General features: G+C 41.3%; 1 protein-coding gene across 3 annotated transcripts in view; it reads left to right on the top strand.

Moving 5' to 3' along the window:
* tbc1d4 (TBC1 domain family, member 4) overlaps positions 1-23,886 on the top strand; it is a 40,371-nt gene that overhangs the window by 2,118 nt on the left and 14,367 nt on the right. The window contains exons 3-23 of one of the 3 annotated variants that reach the window (XM_085135757.1): positions 5,763-5,891; positions 5,982-6,213; positions 7,262-7,506; positions 8,565-8,654; positions 8,966-9,070; positions 9,173-9,305; positions 9,440-9,531; positions 9,623-9,733; positions 10,472-10,594; positions 11,121-11,180; positions 14,080-14,297; positions 14,763-14,924; positions 16,451-16,608; positions 17,315-17,521; positions 18,940-19,101; positions 19,248-19,406; positions 20,972-21,072; positions 21,189-21,332; positions 22,223-22,382; positions 22,538-22,707; positions 23,141-23,317. In XM_085135757.1, coding sequence (XP_084991883.1) covers positions 5,763-5,891; positions 5,982-6,213; positions 7,262-7,506; positions 8,565-8,654; positions 8,966-9,070; positions 9,173-9,305; positions 9,440-9,531; positions 9,623-9,733; positions 10,472-10,594; positions 11,121-11,180; positions 14,080-14,297; positions 14,763-14,924; positions 16,451-16,608; positions 17,315-17,521; positions 18,940-19,101; positions 19,248-19,406; positions 20,972-21,072; positions 21,189-21,332; positions 22,223-22,382; positions 22,538-22,707; positions 23,141-23,317 — 3,138 coding nt within the window. The remainder of the gene's footprint in view (positions 1-5,762; positions 5,892-5,981; positions 6,214-7,261; positions 7,507-8,564; positions 8,655-8,965; positions 9,071-9,172; positions 9,306-9,439; positions 9,532-9,622; positions 9,734-10,471; positions 10,595-11,120; positions 11,181-14,079; positions 14,298-14,762; positions 14,925-16,450; positions 16,609-17,314; positions 17,522-18,939; positions 19,102-19,247; positions 19,407-20,971; positions 21,073-21,188; positions 21,333-22,222; positions 22,383-22,537; positions 22,708-23,140; positions 23,318-23,886) is intronic. The other 2 variants (XM_085135758.1, XM_085135759.1) reach the window with 2 other exon arrangements.

Below are 23,886 nucleotides of genomic sequence, written 5' to 3'. Positions count from 1 at the left end.
GCTGTAGATCTGACATGTGTTTGGTGTCTGTGGTGTGACAACAACTGAATACAATATTGAGTCAGCACATTCACTTGGCAATCAGCATGCCACTCTTGAGTAATAACTGAAATAAACAGCCAGAAATCAGGAACGTAGGAGTCTGTGATTGAATATATATTTGTAGTAATCCTTTCTGCTCTTTTCTGAAAAGCAGTTCATAGCATATTTTTTTTAGGAAGTTGCTGCACTCAAGAGCCTACCCTACTACTCTAGTGTTTATCTGAGTTATCTTTTCTCTGATTTGGCGGTACGGAATGTTATTTATACAAGATTGTTAAACAAACTCAGTTTAATCTTGGTGCCACCTCAATTCCTAATTCCATGCAACCCATTCTGAAGTCTAACATCCCTACTCATGCTAATCCTGTTTTCCCACTGACTCAGGAAATGTGCACCAGTAATGTTCACAAACACATATCTAGTTATGCTCACATTTTGCACTGATCTCAAGTGTGCCCGTGCCGTATCGTGTTTCCTGTGCAGGGGGCTGAGCACAATGTTTGTGTGTTAGTGAAAACTGAGGAGCAGAAGCGCCAGCAAGCTTAAGGCGTGCACACTTTCGAGGTCTCTGGCCTCTTTGCTAATGCCCGAATGTGTGTGCAGCAGTCAGAAAAGTATCTTGGACGTACCTCATTCATCACTATTACGCAACGAGAACTGGTTTGGCAACCAGCAAGCCCAAGCAACGTGTGCAAGGTGGACCATGTGGAATGCATGGCTAATTCTACCAGTACTCTGTTGCCATGTACAACACCCTGTTGCGGCAACTGCTAGCAGTCTGTTTGTTCCATTTTCCATATATAAACAGCATTTATTGCGAGCATTCTTACTACCACGTTGTGTGTTTTCTCTTTTTTTCCAAACTGACTTTGAAGACACAAAAAATATTGCTTTATTTTTGGGTGGCAGAAATGGTTTCACATCTATTTTTAGTTGTAGACATGACAGGCCTTCCTTGTGTAAGGAGATTTGGCATCTAACAAAATGATGAGAAAGGTTATAATGAAAAGACGCTCTTGATGTCTTCCAGAGCACTGCAACTTATTAGATCCTTTGGATTTAAGAATTAAAACGGTAAAGGAATAGCCCTGAATATGCAGTTTGCCTACAAACGTGACATCTCTCATGTATGTGTTTCAAATGTCATCGTGCTAAAAATCAGGTTTGACCTCCTGGACTTGAAATGCATCCTCGGTCCTCACGCGTTCACTGTTAGGGTTAACAAGACTAACATTAACATGCCATGGATAATATTTTGCGAAAGCATCAAAAGGAAGCTTTGGACACAAGTTAAACTTTCTTTTCAGTTGAAGTGGGACATGTTTACTTGACTTGTGAGACTGATAGGCACACATTCAGCACAGTCTCCAGTCAACACCACTGTGCTATTATCACACACTCAGGCCTGCACAGTATAAACCACAGACCCCCTCCTAATTTGTTTTTAACCTCTGCTCTAACTTGGAACAGTACCACTGTGGAATCACTCACTGGGTAACCTTCTGTTGTCTCTGCTGTGGGTGATGTTCATTTTCAGTCACAGTGGCACACACTGTTAAACTAAAATAGGAAAAGCCGTTGTCTACCTTTCAGCTTTACAAACCACGCAGAGCTTGTTTTTTCATCTATTATATCAAGTGACTTTCCCTTTTGTGCGAAAGACAGGAATTGAAAAGCTTTTTTTCTTATATTACGTGCACCTGTTGCCCAGAGAAGGAAAAGTGGCCCAGTGTCTGTCTGTTAATGTGACCAGATTTCTTGCACAATAACTGAGGCCACATATTTGTAACTGGTTATCATGATATTCTGTGCACAGTTAACAATGAAAGGGAAACTGTCTGCAGTCACTGATATGTTGTTACATGTCAGATAAGCATAGCAAGCAGCTTTGAATACTTGAGTTCTTGGATTAACTTTATGAAAATTTATATTATTAGCAAGCAGTATGTCTGGTAATTTGGTGTGACAGATTAGTCACCGGATCAAATACAGTCATGTGAAAAAGCGAGTTTTCTCAGGACTTTATTATTATTATTATTATTATTATTATTAAGTGGGTCAGTAGAAGCCAGGTGCACAGTGGGGACCCCACCAAATTCACCCCAAGGCCACCCCATGCAACGCTCAGAGAGAATGCGGAAAAATCCAAGATCTACACATGAGCCTCAGTCAAAGTTGAATGTTTAAGTTCATGAGACTGTAATTAGAGAAAATACTGAACAAGTATGGCTTATTTGGAAGAATATGACCTAAGTTGTATCTGAACAAACCACAAAACTGGAGCAATTACCACTTGGACAGATGAGACCAGAGTGGCGATCTTTGGCCATGATGCATAACTCCATATTTGGAGAAAAACAAACCAGCATATCGTCACGAAACACCTCTTACCAACTGTCACGCATGGTGGTGGAGGGGTGATGATCTGGGCTCGCTTTGCAGCTGAAGGCCCTGAAGGCGCCTTGCAGTCACAATAAACTCCTCTCTATAGCAAAGTATTGTGGAGTGAAATGTGAGGCCATCTGTCTGACAGCTAAAGCTTGGCTGAAAATTGGGTCATGCAACAAGACAACGATCCCAACCACAGCAGCGAATCTATAACAGAATGGTTGAAAAACAAGAATAAAGGTGTTGCAATGACCCAGTCAAAGTCCAGACCTCAGGTTGATTGAAATTCTGTGGCATGGACGTTTAGAGAGCTGTGCATAAATAAATGCCTGCAAACCTCAGTGAACGGAAGCAAAGTTTTAGATGGCAAGGCAAAATTCCTCTGCAGTCATGCAAAAGACTGATAAAGTCATACAAGACCAAAAATTATTACTTCAAGTTGTTGCTGCGAAAATGATAGTGTGTACTTAGTTTTTCACAGGGCTGCATAAAACTCTATGACAAGTTTCTTTTGCACATGGCTGTGAGTTCTCTCCTAAGTTTCAGTAAAATCAGAGCATAAACAAAGTGAAAAACTGTCTCTCCATAGCTGTTTTATTGCCAAGATCTATGAATGTTTACACGTACACTTGTATTGGCACAAAAAAATAGGACGCTTTACTGACGCATTACAATTTCCAGTTGTGACATCTTGTCACTGTGTCAGTAAAGATATCATAAGGAATTTTTGTTTGTTTGTTTGCTTGTTTTTGTGGTCGAATATGAACTTTGTTCAACTTACATTTGTCCTCAGCCACATGGAAAAGCACAGGCTACAGTGAGGTCAAACTTTAAATGTCAAGTCGCATCAGAACAAATCCTTGCAGAGCCAGAGCCACACAAAGACGGATATTTGGCCTTAAAGCAACTCCATAAATTGATGCTTATGACGTTAATAAGCTACAGTTTGTTTGTTTTTTCCGTCTTTCTATTCAATTTGGGCAACTTTCTAAGAACTTGCGTTGCATGCTTTTAACTTAAAAGCATGTGATCTTTGATTGCTTCTGGTCTGACGTGGGGTATTACGTTTCATCTCTCGCTTGCTTTCTGTTTCCATTCTTATCTTTTTATTGACACAGTGATAACCAAAAGAGCCTAATTAGGCCTAATCACAGATATTGTGGCCGAACGTGAGAATCCGCAGCTTCTCAGCGGTCTGGCTTATTGCTGCCGATAATAGCAGCAGAGCAATGTGCCATCTATTGTAAGAGCTGATGTTATTAGGGGCTTTTGAAGAGCGCTTGGACATGATGGGAGCTATGCACTGAGAGTACTCAGGACTCTAGCAGCTCAGAGGGCACTATTCTCGTGTTTGTTTTCACCTAAGCTCTAAAGCTCTGTTCAGCTACTGGTGTTTATAGAGAAGCATTGCTTCACAACCGCCGTCGCTTATATTGTTTAATGAAGCCAGCCTGTGATCACTGATTGTTACGCTAGTTTAAAGAACCGCTTTAGTGGGAAGAGGACGCTGGCTTTCCTTTATTTCCTCAACAGCTTTTCTGCCTGCCTGTGCATGTCTCCCTTCAAGAAGCGAGCACCTTTGCCGACTCTGTATTGGGTAGATAAGAAATAATTGATCGCACGGAGTGGCGCTTCGGCATCATCTTACTCATGTATAATAAAGCAGCTCCTTTTAATGTTTAGACAAATCTGTCTCCTTTTTCCCCTCCCTTTGTGACAAAGTGTTGTGGTGGCCAGCTGTAGTTCTCAGCCAACGAGACCTTTTGAATACCTCGACCTCATAGTGTCAACACTGTCTTTTCCAATGAAGAATGCACGTTCCCACAAAATGTAGCCATCAAGATCCCATGTGTGGTTTATTTTTCATCCCTTGTAAGTTATTACAGCATGTTTTCATTTATTCGCAACCCGCGTTTACAGAGCACGCAGATATTTGTTTCTGAAGCTTAAAAGGATCACCGCGATATTATTTTATCCTGAAAATAAGTCAACCAACAGTTTGAAAATCATTTACAGTTTCTGGAGTGTGGGATTAGGACTGAGCATCACCCCCACCCCAGCCACTTCCACTTTTCCTCATCTCAAGGCAACGCGCTGTCACCAGCCAGGAAAAGCGCAAGGCCTTGAGGGGGGAGGTGGGAAAGCAGGCGCTTAGAAAGTGGGACTTTAAAATAGCCCCAGTAGCAGACACGCATTTGATCTCATTGCCTTTTATGAAAATCAGACACGGGCTTTGTCAGGATGTTTGAGTTCATTCACAGCTTTTCTTTTCCTGTTTGCCTGCCCTCCCCTCTATGCGCTCTGTTGTTCCGGTCACACCTCTGAAGTAAGCGCCATGTACTTTGCTATACAACCTCCCTCTCCAGTCCACATTAGAAATATATTTGTTCAACTGCCTGTATCCAGCTCTTATCTGATCTGATGTGTGCAGTCTGTGGAGCTGCTGTTTGTTCTAGCCCTCACTGTTGTCTTAAACACAGTATTTGGCTGACCTTGGCTGCAGCATTAGTTCCAGGCACTCTGCTTCTTTTAGGGAGCTTTAGCGTCGAGGCTTTCAGTCAGTTGTTTGCTGCCAGAATTTTAGTGCAGCGGTGATTCATTGCTCTCTGACTCCACTGCTATTGTTCGGTCCCCATTGTAAAAGTATTCAAAGCCTAAATTATGGTGGGTTTTTTTGTCCTGTCTTTTGCCTGTTTTTTTAGTCTTTGACTTGTTATCAAAGCAAGCTGTTATCAAGCTTTGATGACACTAACACACTAGCTGCCCACTAATGTTTAAGTGCCACAGTGTAGCAGCAATAGGCTTATCGACCTTCAAGTCTCGAGTTTCCCCCAGCCTTCTGTTTTCTGTTCATTGCTGTAGAGAGTGGGTGTTCCCCATGGCTGCACGCCTACCTCTGACACCACTGTAGCTTTTGGTCCGTCTATTGTTAACCAGTTTTTGTTCAAATCTTATGCTTTTTTCAAGTTATTTAAATTTAAAGTCTAAATATGGTTTTACTTTATTTATGTCTTAACATGCATAACCAAAACAACAGTACTGATATGATTCCACATTTTTTTTTTTACTGTTAATTTCTTACTTCTTCTTAGTTTTTATTTGTCATTTTGAGAATGACATGAAGCATTATTCATGTTCATATTTCACAGAACCTGACGAAAAGTTAGAAATTGCGTTGTTTTAGATTTTAGGGTTATGTTATACTCGTGCTCTTTCAATGTCTGAGAAGCTGGTGTTCCCCTCGACCTCCCTTAGTCGTTTTTGTCATGGTTTTTCTTTGTTTGTGTCTTCCTGTTCATCACATCCTTTCATTCCACTTGCCTCGCTTACAGGTCCCTGAGGTAATTAGTAATATACGCCAAGTGTCCAAAACAACGCTTAAGGAAGATGCCAAACCCAAACAGGAAACCGACGAGGCCTTCTACAACTCCCAGAAGTTTGAAGTGCTTTACTGTGGCAAGGTAGGAATTGGTGCATATGCCTTTAGAATGGAGTGTTTTTAAGATAACAAGGGGCTTCAATGAATGCTGTTGGTGTTGCAAAAATCCCAGGTGACGGTCGGATACAAGAAGGCTCCATCCACGCTCGTCGATGATTGCATCGACAAGTTTCGCCAGCACGAGATTGAGCGCAAACGCGTTCGACTCCTCAACGGTCAACGAGGATCCACGGAGAGCCCCCCTGTGGAGTTCCTCATGGGAGGCGAAGGAGACCCGCTCTCCTCTGCTCTGAATGAGACTATGGAAGACCCCAGAGGTCCTGGAGGGGAGGACGTGACCTCAGGTAGAGACGAACGCTTCAAACAAATTTATGATTAGGAAAAGTTTTATTGAAATGATGTATGTGTGCACAGCATCAACCAGTAACTTGACATTGTTGTAAGTAAATGTTGCTACTGTCAGTTCTGCAAGGACACAAAAGCTGATTTGCAACTCAAAATCAAGTTTAAACACAAGGAGACAAAGAGCGACTTTACATTTGTAGACGTGTCTGTTCTGCACCCAAAATGACAACATTCGCTTGCATAATTTAGCTTCAGCCAAATAATGATTATGTTTCTTCTGTTGGTTGGGTTACAGTGCTCACTTTGACTCAGTGTGGATTATTCTGTTTGTGCACCTCCTTGTATTACACTGTGTTCGCTGTTATGTTGACAGGCTAGTGTTCCAAATGGAAAACAGCAAGTTGCACGCTTACTTTTCACAAAATGTGGCAGCCATCCACATTTATGTAATTATCAAGCTGCTGGCTATACAAGCAAAAATAGGAACTAGACTTAAAAAAAACTGTAATAAAGATAAAAAAAATTAGAGGAAATATCTTTGGGTTTAGTATCTGTTAGTTTGGTAAAAACATGATTATAACTGAGACATTGATGGATGTGTTTATTGGAAGTCTTTCTCTTGGAATGCTTTCAAAGATTTCTGTGTTTTTATGGTAATACATGCGGTCACTGAGTTTCCTAAAAAGACTACAACTAAAACTGAAACTAACAAAAACTAAGCTGAACCAAGAAAATCAAGTGAAACTAAACTGAATTACAAACAAGAAGAAAATGAAATTAAAATAAAAACTAAGTAAAAACTACACAATTATAATAACTCTGTTATTATCACTTTATGTTCATCAGGAGGCAAGTAAACCATTTACTAAAAACAAGAGGTCAGTAGAAAAATCTAGGTTAATTTAATAACTCAGTCAAACTGGGTAATCCTGTGTACTTGGTAGAACAGCACTGGAGTATATCCATTAGGTCAATAGCGACTAAAGGTTCTAGTGATGTGATTTTCTAAACTTAGGTGTGAGTTCATGTTTGATGTGTCTGATCCAGGTAAAGGCATTCTCAGCAGCGGCAGTCAGAGCAGCCTACGAGGAGCGTTCCCCGAGTCCATCCAGGAGGACTCGGGATTCGAGGAGCCCCAGGAGTTTCGGACACGCTGCAGCAGCATGGTGGGGAGTCTGCAGAGGAAGCCGGGAGAAGGCATCGTCATGGTTTCCACACGCCGCCGTCATGCTAGCGCACCAAATCACGTTCAGCCTTCGGATGCAGACAAGAACCGCACTATGCTCTTTCAGGTAGGAGAAGTTGAACGGAGTAAAGGGCTGTGCTGTACTGCTGCTAATGTGTTGGTGTCACAGTGAGTGAGAGCGCCTCTCTTCTCTTTGTCCAAATGACTGTTCAAGTTCTTTCCTTTGGTTCGATGCAGAACACTTATCAAAATAACAGTGTTCTCACATGAAAATCTTTGTCTAGTATGAAGAGAAGTGACTGACCTGGGCCTTGAAGGCATCATTTATATCTTCATAAATAATTTGCAGTGAGCTTAAAGGGATGTCCACCTTACGTGTATGTGCACGCAGTGTACAGATGGGCTGACCGGGTGTCTTATTTTGCATTGTTTTGGATTTACTCCACTCTAAACATACCCTTTTCAATAATAGGGATGGCTTTTTTTAAGCTCCTCATGCCAAACCATAATTTGTGTTGTAAAACTTGATTCCATCTGTTACACCAGAAAACCAAATGGTCGCTGGCCTCAGCGCCGTTTGTCACGGAGGCCTCCTTTGCATAGAGTCTCACTGCTGAGGTTCAAACCACCGCAAATCATTTTTATGTGCACGTGACTGGCAGCTATAATGTGTAGACCAGCTTGGCCTGGTGTAACTGTTCCAGTTAATAAGGCCGTAACTCCTGTGGTATTAAAAAAAAAAAAAAAAAAATTGACTTCACCACTGCTCCTGTGATAACACACGGTCGCTGCTTCATGAAAAACATGTGCGCCGCACAGCTGCCATTCCTCACGCACCATGCCTGTTTCCTCATGAAGCTAATTTTAAAAACTAGAGCACAACGCTCGATGTGATACTGTACGTAGCAGTCAATTATGAGGAAAAATCATTAGCGGAGACTCGCTGACCCTGATTTTAAAGCGCACGTGAGTGTGTTTTATCTCTGTTGCCGATCGGGTCCCAGAATAGTTATAGTCCTAGTCATAAAATGCATAACATCACAGGAGATCCCAGTGTGTTTATATACATGCTCTCCCATCCGTGTTGTTTTGTGAGAACTTTTCATGCATCTATTACATGTTTTTGCTTCACTCTGTGTGACCGTGTTCTCTTGTGTTTCATAGGTTGGACGTTTTGAAGTAAACCTTATAAGTCCTGACAGTAAAACTGTGGTCCTGGAAAAGAACTTCAAGGATATCTCATCGTGCTGTCAGGTTGGTGTATATTTACTTGTAATGTTTACGCTGAAAAGGTCTCTCTTGTGTCTCTGCTGCAGCCCCAGCAACTGGAATCTAATTACAGAGAGCCTTTGCTCATCTTTACACAAGAGCAGACCTTTAGTGTATATTCCTTAATTTAGTGGCAGATCTTTGTCAGTAATGTAAAAATACACTTCTTTTCACCTTTGGTGGTCGTTTAGTAATTAAATATGATATAATTAAATCATCATTATGGTGATGTCCTATAAAGTTCCACAGCTATCCCAGGCGTCTGAGGCTAGTTTGTCTTTTGCTCCCATCCCCAGGGTATCAAACATACTGACCATTTTGGATTCATCTGTCGGCACCACTCAGAGTCTGGTCCCAGTCAGTACGTGTGCTACATTTTCCAGTGTGCCAGTGAATCGCTGGTGAGTCACAGGAATTATGTAAATAAAATGAAATTCTTAAGTGCATGTGGCAAACATCTCTTTCTTTGTGCATGTGTGTGTTCATTCGCCTGTGCGTGTCAGGTGGACGAGGTGATGCTGACCCTGAAGCAGGCCTTCAGTACAGCAGCCGCCTTACAAAGCAACAAGACTCAGATCCAGCTATGCGAAGCCTGCCCCATGCATGACCTGCACAAGCTCTGCGAGAGGATTGAAGGTAGGTCATGTCACCTGCATCAGACATCCGGCACTTCTCTCGGCTTTGACTCATGACTATATTGATGCGCGGTCTGTTTCTCAGAGTTAAAGCAAGTTAAAGAGTACAGCTTATTTCATCTTCTCTGTTTCCAGGTCTCTACCCACCTAGAGCAAAGTTATCCATCCAGAAATATCTCTCCCAGCTGACTGACAATGAGCAAGCTGAGATTTTTGAGCGAGTTCAGGTCTGGCAATGGAGGTGACACTTTGATACAAACATGTTATTTCTTACAGCTGTTGATTCACACTTGAGTGTTTGTGCATTCATTTCTGCAGAGGCTGAAGCCTGCGTCAGACCAGGAGGAGAATGAGCTTGTGATTCTTCATCTGAGACAGCTCTGTGAAACCAAACAAAAGTCCCACCTACACATTGGAGAGGCCCCTAAGGTAAGGGCACGAGAAAACTTACGGTCCAGGAATAATTTCCAGCAAAGTGGTGTTTCTGTTGAATAGAGAATCGACACTTGGCGACATCATAGTTGTCGATTGATTTGTTGGTTTTACTCTAAATTTCATTTTGAAAAGCAAAAACAAACAGACAGACTGGATCCTTAAAATGTTTCTAGTGGTCCTTAACATGAAATCTGAGAAACGTCAATTCAGACCCCTGATGGTTCTGAAAATCGCTTGCATGAAATGGCATAAAATTTGAATTTCTCAGACTGTATCCTAAGGTTTTGTTTTGGACTTTGTGTTGATAAAGGGATTGTGTAGAAATATTGATGGTAAAAGAACTCCTTAGCTGCTGTCTTAAATGTGAAGCTTGTTGCTTCCCACCTCCATGTATAGATGTAGATGTCCCTCTCCCTGAGACCTACGATGAACCGCTGTTTACGTTCCGTGAGTTGCTGAGAGGGGAAACACGACATTTAAAGTATGAGAGGATTGTGGATAATTGCTTTGGAATGATATACCATGAGCGATCTGCATGCTAAATATTATCAATCGTAGCGCAGTCTCCAGCAGCAGCACCACTTCTTTTAAAGCAGTTAGTAGCTATTGGCTGTTTCTTGCAGGATTTATCACAGGATCTGCAACTGTATTCGTACAGTGAATCTGTTTTGGTTTACAATTAAATTCATTGAAGTCTTGTTAATTAAATTTTTTTCCTTTGCGCTCTAACAGAATGCAGCAAACAGCTCAGCAGGAGGAGATGGCACAGCCACCGGCAGTCGCTTCAAGCTCGACATTTTTAAGAATAAAGCGCGTTCATCCCTCACTAGCTCTCTGGAGAATATCTTTGCAAGGGTGGGTCTTTTTAAACATGTTTCCTTTTCTGCCACTGCCTTATCTTCCCCATTTCCTGCCGTTATATTATTATAACCATTTACTTATTTCCCCCAGTTTATCCCTGTCTTTTATGTCTCCGCAACGGACAGAAAGTACAGCCGCCATGATGTTTACCTCTTACTAGTCTTCTAGGTTTCTGTTTCTGTGTCACTGTCATCACAGGGATTTGGATTGACCCATATCTGCCAGTGAGACAGCAGAATAATTCCTTAGCAGAGGCGTCCAGGAGAACTCTGCTGCCATCTGTTATTATCTTAGAGACTTAGCTGAACAATAATGCTGTTAGCCAGCGAGGAAACGTTTTCCCTTTGTGTCTTTCTGCTTCACTCTTCATCTAATCGCTGTTTCTTTTTGTCAGAAACAATTGTGTAAAAAAAAAAAAAAAGAAAAGAAAGTGTTTTTACTTTTTTTTTAAATGTTTTTTTTTTTTTTAATTTACCCACTTGTGTTTTTATAACTTTTGTACAATCATCTCTGTCACCAGGGTGCCAATCGAATGCGCGGCCGCTTGGGAAGCATGGGAAGCATGAGCAGTTTTGAAAGAGTAAGTGTCCTTGAGGATGAACATGAGAATTCCCAGAGCTTCAGTCGGGGGACTCTGAGACTTCTCACTCTTACCCCGTGGCATCTAAAAGCATACTATATTCCAACTGTGTCCTCGGGAAAGGGGCAGGTCGATAAGAATACTTTCACTTTCATCAGTGTCAGTAGGTGGATCTGCCAACAGTCCTCCTCGCATGAGGGGAAACGATTTTGTGCTGCGTTTTCTCCCACATAGTTTTATGATGAAGCTTGCACTGACAAAAAGGCAGAACAGTACAAGAGGGAACGTGTGTACAGAGCTGCTAATGAGCCGTTTAAGGTTGTTGGCTCCCTTGTGGTTACTGCTGTGCAGAATGTGGAGTGAGAGCGTGATATGGTCCCTCTGACTCCTCATCAGTCATGATGGGTTTAGCAGTACGCTGCTACGATGAACAAGTAAACGAGCAAATTAACCAATTGAGTGCCAGGCACTCAATTTACAATCTAAAGGCTAGGTTAGACTAAACCATAGGTGTCAAACTCTGGCATTTGGCCCGCGGGCATACCAAATTACTATCAGAGCTGGCCTACTGGTATTATACAGCTAATATATATATTGTTTAGTATTAAGCTTTGCTTGTTCCATATTCAGTTTTTCAGCAAAACGTGTTTGAGTCCATAAGAAAAGATTCATTCTTATATCTGGAGGAATAAATATATTTCAATAAATATTAACGTTAGCCCGCGACTTTGTTCCAGTTTTGAATTTTGGCCCACTGTGTATTTGAGTTTGACACCCCTGGGCTAAACCAAACCCAACATAAAGTTGTGGCTGGTGTAGCAATTATTTTATAATTCTATACTTAGAATTAATTAAAGAGGTTTTTAGCTTCTTTGAAATGCAGCAAAAGCATTTGTAACTAAAATGCATGTTTGTTTTTTTTTGTCTTCAATCTTCAATCGCTAGCAGTGTGACTCTGAAGTGCTGCACTGTATGTTTGTAAGTTTTCTAATCAACAAACACAAATATGTCGACAAAACATTTTGCACTTTGGTTTCATTCTATAATACTGGACTTATTTTTCTACGAAGGTTAGAACTTGGAGAGTGTTTAAACAAGAGAGATTAGTGTGAAAATGTTCATGCCTGTCTGAGAAAAGTGTATAAAGTGTGTAGTGAGGGGTTTTACAGCCTTAAAACATCTATAATAATTGTAAAAAAATAACGTTGGCTACTTTGTGGATTTCACTTATCACGGGCTATTTTTAGAACGCAACTCCCGCGATAACTGAGGAACCACTGTGTTGTTATATAACACATCATAATGCACATGCTGTAGAATATTGTGCAAATGTCTCGAGCCGTCCTTCATTTTTCATATTTTCTTAGGAAAATGGGAAATCACCGTAGTGATTCAGTGAAACATACAATTAAAAGTACAGCATATAAGGCAAAAACAGAGACTGTACAATTCTAATAAGCTTGAAAGTCAATATTTGGTGTTGTATCATGATTTTAATTTGGTATTATTACAACGGCCTCTACAGTCACAAACCTGCTGGAGATCTCCAAACAGACTTTAAAGGGTTAAAACTACAGAAAAGAAATGTTACTTGTTTTACTGAGGCCGCAAAAGTAGGAAATACTCTCTCCTTGTAGCAGATGTATGACGTGTTTCACCGGATGTGTTAATGCTGTCATGTCAGATTTATTGAAAATATTAACCGCCAAGTAAGGACGATTATTAACACCAGTCTTCAAACGGCAGCTCCAAGTGTCTGGGAATTTATTAAGCTATTATTTCTTTCTTTTATCTATGATTAGCCGCACTGGCTATTGCAGGTTTTAACAAATGTAAGTGATCATTTATCATTGAGTGACATATATCATTTTAATTTATGAGGTTCAAGGAAAGGTTTCTGTCATTGAGATGTCTTTAAAAAGTCAGAAAAAAAAGTTGCTTTGATTGGGATTAAATGAGTAAGTAGTCTCGTGGGGATTCTGTCAGGATGTGATGAGCTGGTGAAAAGGAAATCCCACTCAGGATGTCCAGTTACGCATCTGCTGAGCCACGTGTCGCCTGGATTTGTCTTCTCGGCCCTGACGTGAGAGAGATTACTGCAAAAGTCTCTGATTTGAGTAAAATTCTATCATCAGTTTTTCCTAAAATTAACAACAGCATCAGGCTGTTAGATGACATCATCATCTAGCGTGATTTGCAAACAGACCTCTTGCCAGTCTGTAATGTGATCAGCTGTAGCCCTCAATTTTTTAATGTCATCAGCTGTAGCGGATGAAATTTAAAAAAAATATGCGCATTGAAAGCAGCAGCATGACCTAACCCTGATCTTATTTAGGGAGGTCTCTAAAAGCATGATGGAAGGAGATAGGAGGGCTTTCGTGTACAGTTGCGTGTCACCAAGGTCCTCCCCTCCAATGGTGTGTGATGTTGTGAGTCACAGGACACTGGCCATTAGAATACAATAGATGTGGGAGTTGTGCCACCAGACATGAGGCAGCACGGAGTGATAGCGTGGAGTATAAAGTTGAACCATGGACTGAGGCTTGCTGTGGGTTGAATAGGTGAGTGTGCGATTGAGTGTTTAACTTGGCTATGAGCTGTGTCGTTTGGTTTAACTTCCAGTGAAACATGGACTGATTTTTCACTTTTTGACTTTTGCCTTCTGTCACTGACTTTTTGTTTGATTGTGTGATCCTCAGAAATTTAAGCCATTCATAAAAAAATGTGTGTATATATATATATATATATATATATATATATATATATATATATATATATATATATATATATATATATATATATATATATATAAAATGTCATTAAATATGCATCACTGGAAAACAGTGAAGTCATAAATATGACTGACTGCTTCCCGCCTTACACATTCTGTCCTCTTCAGCAGGATGAGGAATCTCCTGGTCACTCCCCCCCAGGTTCCCCTCCTGCCTTCCCGGACGAAGACCCGGAAGCTGGCTTTCAGTTTCGTCGGCGCGCTCACACCTTCAGCCATCCACCTGTGAAAAAACGCATCTCCTTCGAGGGCCAATTGCCAATACAGAACAAACAGACTCCGCTTCGCAGGCAGCAATCCGTTAACCCAGAGTTGCTGCAAAGCAGGTAAATATAAGCTAGTTTACAGTTAATCACCCTCTGCAGTTTTAAAGAAGGGTTCTGCGTCTGTTTGGTGATATTTGCAGGAGTTAATAATTTGTTCCTTTTTGCAGTTCTACAGATCCCCTCCCTTTTCCTTTGCTGGATTGAGCTTTTGTGTTTTGTTTGAAGATATGGCTAATGCTAACTTAATCATTAGAACTGGTTGCTTTTCTTTTAATCGCGTCAACAGTGTGTGTGCACAGACATTGTAATCTATTTGCAGCACTTTGATCAGTCTATAATCTCTTCACCTTCTGCCCTGCTGTCCTCGAACAATAGCATCACAAGTTTCCTGTCACTGTTTTGATCCCTCATAAGCTCCCCACTTGTTTTTTTTTCCCTTATTCATTTCTGTGCTTGGACCGAAAGCTCTTTGTTTTGTGTAATGTTTTTCTTTATTTGTGGGCATTTCATGTTTGGCCCGCCCAGTCCCGTGGCTGTTTCAAGAACACGCAGTGTTTCGGAGAGCGAGTCCTCCTCCTCCTCCTTCAGCCTCCCTTCCTCCTTCACTGCTCCCACTTTCCTGAAAAGCTTTTACCAGGGCTCACTGGGTTCCCTGAGCTCCCTTCCAGACAGTGGGAGCCTCAAGAGGTGAGAGGGGGGTGCTCAGGCAACCCCCCTTGCTTAGACTGAAATGCACCCCATACCGGGGACTTCATCAGGAATGAGATGGGTGGGAGGGACAGGCTTTTCTTCGCTGGCAGTAGCAGTATTCCCATTGGCTTTCAACACCTTTTTAACACCCAGCTTTATTGCCCTGTATCTCTTTTTCTGTATATCCAAAGCAAATTTGTCTTAGGATAAAATTCTTTTTCATTTTTTTCCACACCATGTATGCAGCTGGAGCCATCCTCTTTCTGTTTCTCTCAGCAGGGGATGCTGATGCGTCCCTCCCTTGTTGCATTTGCATGTGCATTGCAAGCTTTTTGCTTTAATAACTGTGTCTCACAGCTGTAACCTTCATCCTTCCTGACTGGTGCAAGAGTTGCTACTCTAACTCGTCATGCTAATAAGATTCCCTGATATGTTTATGTTCAGCAGTTGCTATTAATGGTTAGCTTCACAAATAAGCAAATATAGTGTGTTTGATACCTGATGGTGCAGCAGTAGGAGCAAGTTTTTGAGCACAGCTTACAATGATGATGAATGAGAAGTTTAAATGACACAGCACTGGAGACACTTGATCTAAATACTCCAACGTGCTCACAGCCTAGTTTGCTTTGTTGATTGCACTGTATGACAACTTTGTCCCTTAGGGACTTGGCGAGCATGAAAACATAGCAAGAGGTAGGGGAAGAGTTTTAATCTGTTAAAGAGACAGTGTTATATGTGTAGAACAATTGTTTTCTCAGTGCCATTTGTTTCAATCCAAGGTCACTTCCTGTTTTTCACTGCCCACGTGATCCGACGGGCTCTTGTGTGCTAAACAAGCTCGCCAGCTGTTTAAGCGACACTGAGCGAGAAGCGAAAAAGCTCTGTTCTTGTGCAGACTAAAGAAAGCAATCTGCACTTTCAAAGGAACTGAATTAAAACTTGCTTAAATTTTCACAACCCACTTTTGCTCTTGCAAGGCTGGTAATTGTACACTTGTGTAGAAAACCTCTGTTGACATGGATGAGAAATGGGACGTTCGGTATTCAGTTCAGCAGCACCAGCCAAGCTTGCAACAATGTTCATCACTTTTTCATCAGTTCATCAGCTTTTACCGGCATTTATTTGCTGAGTTGGAAGGAAAACATTTGCTACGAGGTGGGGAAGTTTTTCAGTTCTGATTTTTCATTTCCACTTACTAAACCAACTTCTTTTTCAGCAGATGAACACACGTGCATGCACCTCAGCTGTGGCCGATGTTTCTCTTTTACATGCGGACTTTGCTGCTTTATTAACATTTACACTGGGAAGGAGTTAGTGGCTGGTGCAGTATGTTGAAGTTTCATCTTGACTATTTTTTTATCAGTCCAGAGAGCTTGTATTATTTTACCACCATTGTGTGTATGTGTGCTTATGTTTGTGTGTGCGTGTCTGCATTTGTAAAAGTGTGCTGAAAAGAGAGTCGGTGTAAGCTGACACCTGACTCGTTTATCAGGTGTCACTGACACTGCTGTTTTCTCTCGTAGCAATGGCGAAGGCAGGAAGAGGACTCTGTCTGGCTGTAGCAGTGACTCGTTCAGCGGGGGTCTCCCTCTGAGCCCACGCAGGGTCTCCTGGAGACAGAAGATCTTTCTGAGAGTCGCATCGCCAATGAACAAGCCATCTGCATCCATGCCACACACAGGTCTGGCAACTCGATCCTTGTAAGAGTTCAAGAAACGCAATGTAAAAGCTTTGTATAATCCACAGATCTACTAGAAGGCAGATCGAATCTTCTTCTAAGAATGACAGTACCTCAAACAGATTTTTAAATTCCAGGCTTATATGCAAAGACTGAGGATTGAAGAAGAGCAAAGGGAGAACAAGTAGCTTTGTACCATTGTTTTTCCCCATGAATAAGTCTCTAACAAGGTTTTTGACCAAGCAGCATTGCAAAATTGTATCATGATTTTTATTTGCGACTGATTTAGTCATATATAGTTAGAATATTTTCTGACTGAAGCCAGAAAAAAACTGTTTAATTCTTTTGACTGCTTTCCTGAGCTTTGACTCCAATTTTGAAAGTCAAACATCTGTCTCTAAGAAGTGATTCTGGTTTTTTTTTTTTGTCCTTCTGTTCAGTTAAAATTGGTCTGGGTTTATTGGAGCTCCCTGCTGTGTTTTTGCTGCATTGATGGGAGCAGTGAGACTGTTAATACACTGTAAAACCAAAGCAGATCAGAAGCTAGAGCAGTCTGAATGCCTGTGTGCAGCTGCAGAGCTGAGTGCTAACAATCTGTGAACTACCACTGCAGAAAGCCCATTTTTATTTTCTAGCATTCATTGTTCCAAAAGCTTTGACTTAACAATATATTTTCTATATTTACCATGTGTTGGATGTTGCGTTTCAGATGACTCCGAAAACAGGGAGCTGTTGCCTCTCTCTCCTCGTGCCTCATTTCTGGACCCTTTGGGTCAGCTGCTGCCCCAGGCAGGCGACCCTGGGTCAGAGAAGAAGTCAAAGAGGACGGCAGCTGACTACCGGGCTCTCTGGAGGACAGCTATCCACCAACAGATCCTCCTGCTGCGCATGGAGAAGGAGAATCAGAGACTTGAAGGTGATTCTAACTAGTTAATTCTACACAAAGTATAGTGACCTTGAGTGGAGCCTGGTACTATGACTGATATTGATATTACCGCAAAAGACTTCAAAGTGTTCCTTAATGTCGAGTGTATTTTTTTCCCCCTCAGTAACTGTTAGTATCTATAACTTGAAAGCTTGGATATCATTGTTAAGTTATATTAAGCTAGGAAGATATTTATTACAGTAATAATTTAAACTCCTGTCTCTTTACGTCACCTGTCATCTAAGCTTTACACTCAACCCTTACCCCGTACTCCAATCTTTAAAGTCTTGTCATTCCCAACTGAAGCTTTATGATCATGGACAGAGATAAAGGAGCTGAGGTTAGCAACTCGTTAAGCTCTTTCATTTTTTGTTTATTTTCAGAAGTCTGGTAACGCCATACTGGTTTTGGGACACTTGAGCAAAGCTACATTTAGTTTTGGTTTTGCAGCACTTTCAGATAGACAAACTTATGTAGAAGCGATAGTGTAGCTTACAGTGAAGTCTTGCAATTTTCCTTTATAAAAAGACTGAAATAATAGCACCAGTAGTGCTACTGTGGATTGTCCAGATGCAGCTTTGCAAACCCAAGGAAACAAATGGCTAAAAAATGACATCAAGTGGGTTATTTTGGGGGCTTTTTTTTTTTTTTTTTTTAGCATGTTATTCTTGGCGATTGGGAACAGCTATCTTATTATAAAAAGATAATCTTTAATGAAGTTACCCTTTAAAATGCTAAAGAAAAGACCTAAGATCATAATATTTTGTAAATGCCCAGATCAAACCATGGACCTAATAAATATGTTGCTTCCAGTGACAAACAGTAGAAGTACTATGTGTCGCTTTTATATTCTGAACACCAACACATCTCTTTCCCTTTGTTTGCTACTATGACATCAATGCTGGTCTGAGGACCTAACTGTGAATAACTATTTAATAGAAGGTAAGCAACATAAAAGGAGAATTTGGGATAAAAGCAGATGTTTTTGCATGCGTCTGGTGGCTGGTTATTGTACCATTCGATTCAGCTTTTTCTTTTTTTTTTTTTGCACGCATGGTGATCATACTTTATGATTTCTGTTATCTTTTGTGCTCCCATTATGCTGTTGTAAGTTTCTCCATGCCTATTGTGGCTTGTGTTTATGTGAAAAGGGTTTCCATGTTATCCAGTGATTAAAGGTTCAAGCCGCGATGCTTTGTATCCACGCTTTCTCTGGAACATGAAATCGTCATTATTCTTTGCTACAAATCCATAGTTATAGGGGCTTATTTAGAAGTTGTTGGCCTTTAGTCTCGTTTTTTTTTCTTTTTCTGAAAACAGAGTCTTTAATGGACTTTAATGTATTAAATATGAGTCGGTCTCTTTTTATACTGATATTTATATATATATTCATATACATTCTGTTGCAGCGAGCCGAGATGAGCTGCACATCCGCAAGATGAAGCTTAACTACCAAGAAGTGAGCGAGTGCTCCAAAGATGCACAGGCTTTGTGGGAGAGAAAACTGACAGCCCCGGGCAGAACAACGGTCCCACAAGACAAGGAAGAAATGTATCGTGCCCTCTGCCAAGGTGAGAGGCACTAAAAAAAGAAAAAAAGAAAACCGTATCACCAGTGGCATGTAAACAGGGCTATAAATAAATCTGAAACTCCCCACAGGACAAAAAACATTGTAAGTTAACATTGTTTTATTTCTGTTGTGGTTCTTTGTGTGCAGGAGTTCCAAAGAGCAGACGCGGGGAAGTCTGGTTGCTTCTTTCCCATCAGCACCGGCTGCGTCACAGACTCCTGCCACGTCAGCTAGCCCTGGATACCCACTACCATGACCTCCTCAAGCAGCTCACTGCACAGCAGCATGCCATTCTGGTCGATTTAGGTGTGCACAGGACCACAAAAACCCACGAATTTCATTGAAGATACAGATACAATCTATGGATGTAGAAATGTTTCTGTGTCTATGTGAAAAAGAAAGTACACCCCATGATTCAGTTTGTAGAATCTCCTTTAACATGTATAAGTTTGTCAGTCTTTCACGTTAGGTTGGAGGTATTTTGACCTACTTTTCTTTGCAACATTGCTTCACTTCATTGGGTTATGAACAATCTGGTGTAAGATCCAGATTTGACTGTGTGCTTGTGATCATCGCCCTGTTGCATGGCTCAGTTTTGACCTCACATTTGACTGGTCCTGTGGCTAAAAAACGATCCCAAATCATCACCCCTCACAGCATATTGTGCTGGTATGCTGTGTTTGGTTTTTGCCAAATGTGGTGCTGTGTATTATGGCCAAAGGACATTGCTGCAGAAGTCTGGGAAACCTTTCAAAACAAGCTGCAATACTTTATTCTTTTCTGATTGTAATGAACTTGAGCATTTTACATGCTAACTGAGGCCTGTAAGATTTGAGATTAAGCTCTCAGGTGTTTTACAGCTTCTTTGAGCATTATATAGTCTGACCTTTTGGTGAATTTGCTGGTACGTCCACTCCTGGGAAAATTGTGGTATTGTGTTAACACACACCTGAAAGCTCCAGACCAGCAAACTGATATAAACATCTGATATATATATTAATTAGCTTCTGGCTGCTACAGAACCTCTGAATTCCAATGGGAACAGTAAGGTTATGCTTAGTTTTTCACAGGAATGCACAGAGAAACTTTCTTTTTCACATGACACACGCTGTATCTGTTTATGATTATATTCAATTCAATTCAATTTTATTTATATAGCGCCAAATCACAACAAAAGTCGCCTCAAGGCGCTTCATAGATACAGAGAAAAACCCAACAATCATATAACCCCCTATGAGCAAGCACTTTGGCGACAGTGGGAAGGAAAAACTCCCTTTTAACAGGAAGAAACCTCCGGCAGAACCAGGCTCAGGGAGGGGCGGCCATCTGCTGCGACCGGTTGGGGTGAGAGAAGGAAGACAGGATAAAAGACATGCTGTGGAAGAGAGACAGAGGTTAATAACAGATATGATTCAATACAGAGAGGTCTGTTAATACATAGTGAGTGAGAAAGGTGACTGGAAAGGAAAAACTCAATGCATCATGGGAATCCCCCGGCAGCCTACATCTATTGCAGCATAACTAAGGGAGGATTCAGGGTCACCTGGTCCAGCCCTAACTATATGCTTTAGCAAAAAGGAAAGTTTTAAGCCTAATCTTAAAAGTAGAGATAGTGTCTGTCTCCCGAATCCAAACTGGAAGCTGGTTCCACAGAAGAGGGGCCTGAAAACTGAAGGCTCTCCCTCCCTCCTTATATATGTTGAGGAAGGCCAGAAATCTGAAGATGGCCTCAGCTGGTCCTTCAGCAAAGGCGACTGTTTTCAGAGCTGTCACTTCAGTATTGTTGCTCTTAGTTTAATTTGTTAACCAGAAAACAAAAACTCCTGGTTATTTTTCTCACATTTACTCTCACTATCTGTCTCTCTGATTAGGCCGGACCTTCCCCACCCACCAGTACTTCTCAGCCCAGCTTGGCGCTGGACAGCTCTCCCTTTACAACCTCCTGAAAGCTTACTCTCTGCTGGATACAGAGGTACATACTGTAATCCCCACAGTGGCTCACTTTAAGGCCTGTACTGTAATGATTGTTGTGAAATTTGCAATAACCCCCTTTTTAAACATTTTTTTTTAAATTCTTGTGCTGCACAGGTTGGCTACTGCCAGGGTATCAGCTTTGTGGCTGGAGTTCTGCTCCTCCACATGGGTGAAGAGCAGGCCTTTGACATGCTGAAGTTTCTCATGTATGACCTCGGCATAAGGCGGCAGTACAGACCCGACATGGTCTCTCTGCAGGTCAGTGGGTGGAATGAACAACTTATTCTGTCACAATGTCCAGTGTTTGTGTTCATTATGTATTGTAGGAATATTTGAAAATGTTAAGCTCCAGTGCCACCGTTGACTGTAAAGACAATGCTGTGCACAATAACACATGCAAATGTCCATTGCCAAAGGTGGTGTTCAGTTTAAACAAATTCCAATCTATTCGAAACAGTTATACAGTAACAAATGCTTGTTACTGCATAACTGCTATAATGCTGTAAACATTCGCTTTTAGCTGTTACTTACTGCTGCACGAACCCTTGTGTGGGTTTTATCAGTTACCAAGAGCAAACAGCAGTTAAGTGTCTCCACCTCTTAGTCAAACCACTCCTGCTCTGTATCTGTTAAACATCATCTGACCTCGCTGCAGTTACAGCATCAGCAGGCGTGGTAATATTTAATCCGCTTCAGGTAACTGCTGAGCCAGGTCTCTCTTCCCTGCAGGGTTTACACTTTTAATCCAAAGTTTTTAAAGTCAGGAGGAGTTTCGGCTGTTTTCTCTGCACAGTGGCTCAGTTTGAGGGAGCTAAAGGTATTACTTGCTTTCTTTTTAACTGTCAGGAAATTGTAAAACTTGATAACTGTCTAATTTTAGCCTGAGCTAACTTCTGCTTCCTTTTTCTATTGGCTGTGCTTTTGACTAACGTGTTGTTAAAGAGCACAGATCATCAAATGTCTGGCCGTGACGCATGTCTGAGCAAGTCTATGAAATAATAATGCTTAAAGGGCTCTGTGTTTGGATAAAAGTTGGCTTCCCAGCTTGTGATTCCTGGATTGCTCTGTGACAATCTGTTAACAAGTCCTGACATACCAGTTTGACGCACCATGTTTTGACCTGCTCCTGTGTTTATGTGTGTGTGCAGATTCAGATGTACCAGCTCACCAGGCTGTTGCACGACTATCACCGTGAGTTGTACAACCACTTTGAGGAGCACGAGATCTGCCCAAGCCTCTACGCTGCGCCGTGGTTCCTCACGCTCTTTGCCTCGCAATTCCCACTTGGCTTTGTGTCCCGCATCTTTGGTATATACATATCTTTTTAACTTTTTCTTTTTAGATTAATAGTTTGTTTGCTCACATGCGAAATTGGATATGATAATTTAATCGTCTGCTAAGCCCTACAGCTCGAGGAAAAACACCGTAAATCACTACTGGTTTATGTATTGCCTGTTTTTCAGATTTTGTGTTTGTCGAGGGGTCTGAGGTGATTTTTAAAGTGGCCCTCTGTCTGCTGGGCAGCCATGAGGGGGAGATAGTTGAGTGTGACAGCTTTGAGAGCATTGTGGACTATCTGAAAACGACACTCCCTGCCCTCAGTCACACACAGATGGAGCAGACCATTGCTAAGGTACACAAACAGCCTTTTTGTTTTTTTCACACTGCCAGATTATTAAACAAACAGTAACACTTGTGCATCCTGGCCCAAATTTGATACTAGTGAAAGCTCAAAGCTCAAATCCTTACAACATCCATCAACCACTAAATAAATGAAATTCATGGTTGGTGTCGAAGAATGCACTTTGTTCCCTAGCGACTTGTGGTTGCCAGGGGGTCGGTGACCAGTCTCTTGGCCTGTGTCAATAAGGCTTCAGAATATGCTTTTACCCCAGAAAGGTGCCCACGTGATTTGAAGCTGTTTGTAAGATCACTTTGGTCTTTTTGTGGCTATTTGTTGATGAACTCTCCATGCAGGTGCATTTCCGTTGACCTTAATGTTTTGGTACCAGAGTGTTGTACGATAACGAGCTGTCTTTCAGTGGCATCTGTCTGTTGATGGCCAGGTAATGGAGATGGACATCTCAAAGCAGCTGCAAGCATACGAAGTGGAGTACCACGTTCTACAAGACGAGATGTTAGAATCTGGGCCACTGCCTGATGACTCTGAGCGGCTTGACAAGCTGGAGAAGACAAATGCGCAGTTGAAGAAGCAAAATATGGAGCTGCTGGAAAAACTTCAGGTAAGGAAGTGAAGGTTCAAACTTCTATGAGACCCCAGTAACTCCCCTGCCGGATGTTACTTAATTTTGACGTGACTAAGATATAATTGAGGTAAACATTTTAACCCAGTGTCACTGTGTGGAGACAATTTTGAAGCCAGTAGTAGTACTTAAAACTACCTATAGATGGCACTAAAACACAAGTTAAAAACACAGTACCAATGTTTGTAAGACAAAGGGACTAAATGCTGCATGCTCTGCAGATATCGCTTCACTAATGTTTAAAGTAGAACCAGTAAAGTCACGTTAAATAAATATTTATTTACTGTCCCATCTGTCTCGTCTAAGTCACACCTATGGTGTTGGAAATCTGCTTGTACAACATTTAACAAGTGCTTGTGATTCTGTAAGAAATAAAATCATATTTGATTTGCACTTTTAAAAAGGTCACGTGCTATTGTGTGACTACAAGTTACAAATTCTTCCTTTTTAGACTTTTAGTTTAGTTCTGAGATTTTGTAACGCCTGTATTATTTTCACCTCCTGTTTAAATGTTAGTCTATACATTGTACTCTGTGTGCTCTAACATA

The sequence above is a fragment of the Neolamprologus multifasciatus genome, chromosome 16 (assembly GCF_963576455.1).
Source record: "Neolamprologus multifasciatus chromosome 16, fNeoMul1.2, whole genome shotgun sequence".
Taxonomy (NCBI): domain Eukaryota; kingdom Metazoa; phylum Chordata; class Actinopteri; order Cichliformes; family Cichlidae; genus Neolamprologus; species Neolamprologus multifasciatus.
This window is presented reverse-complemented; position numbering and strand designations above follow the sequence as displayed.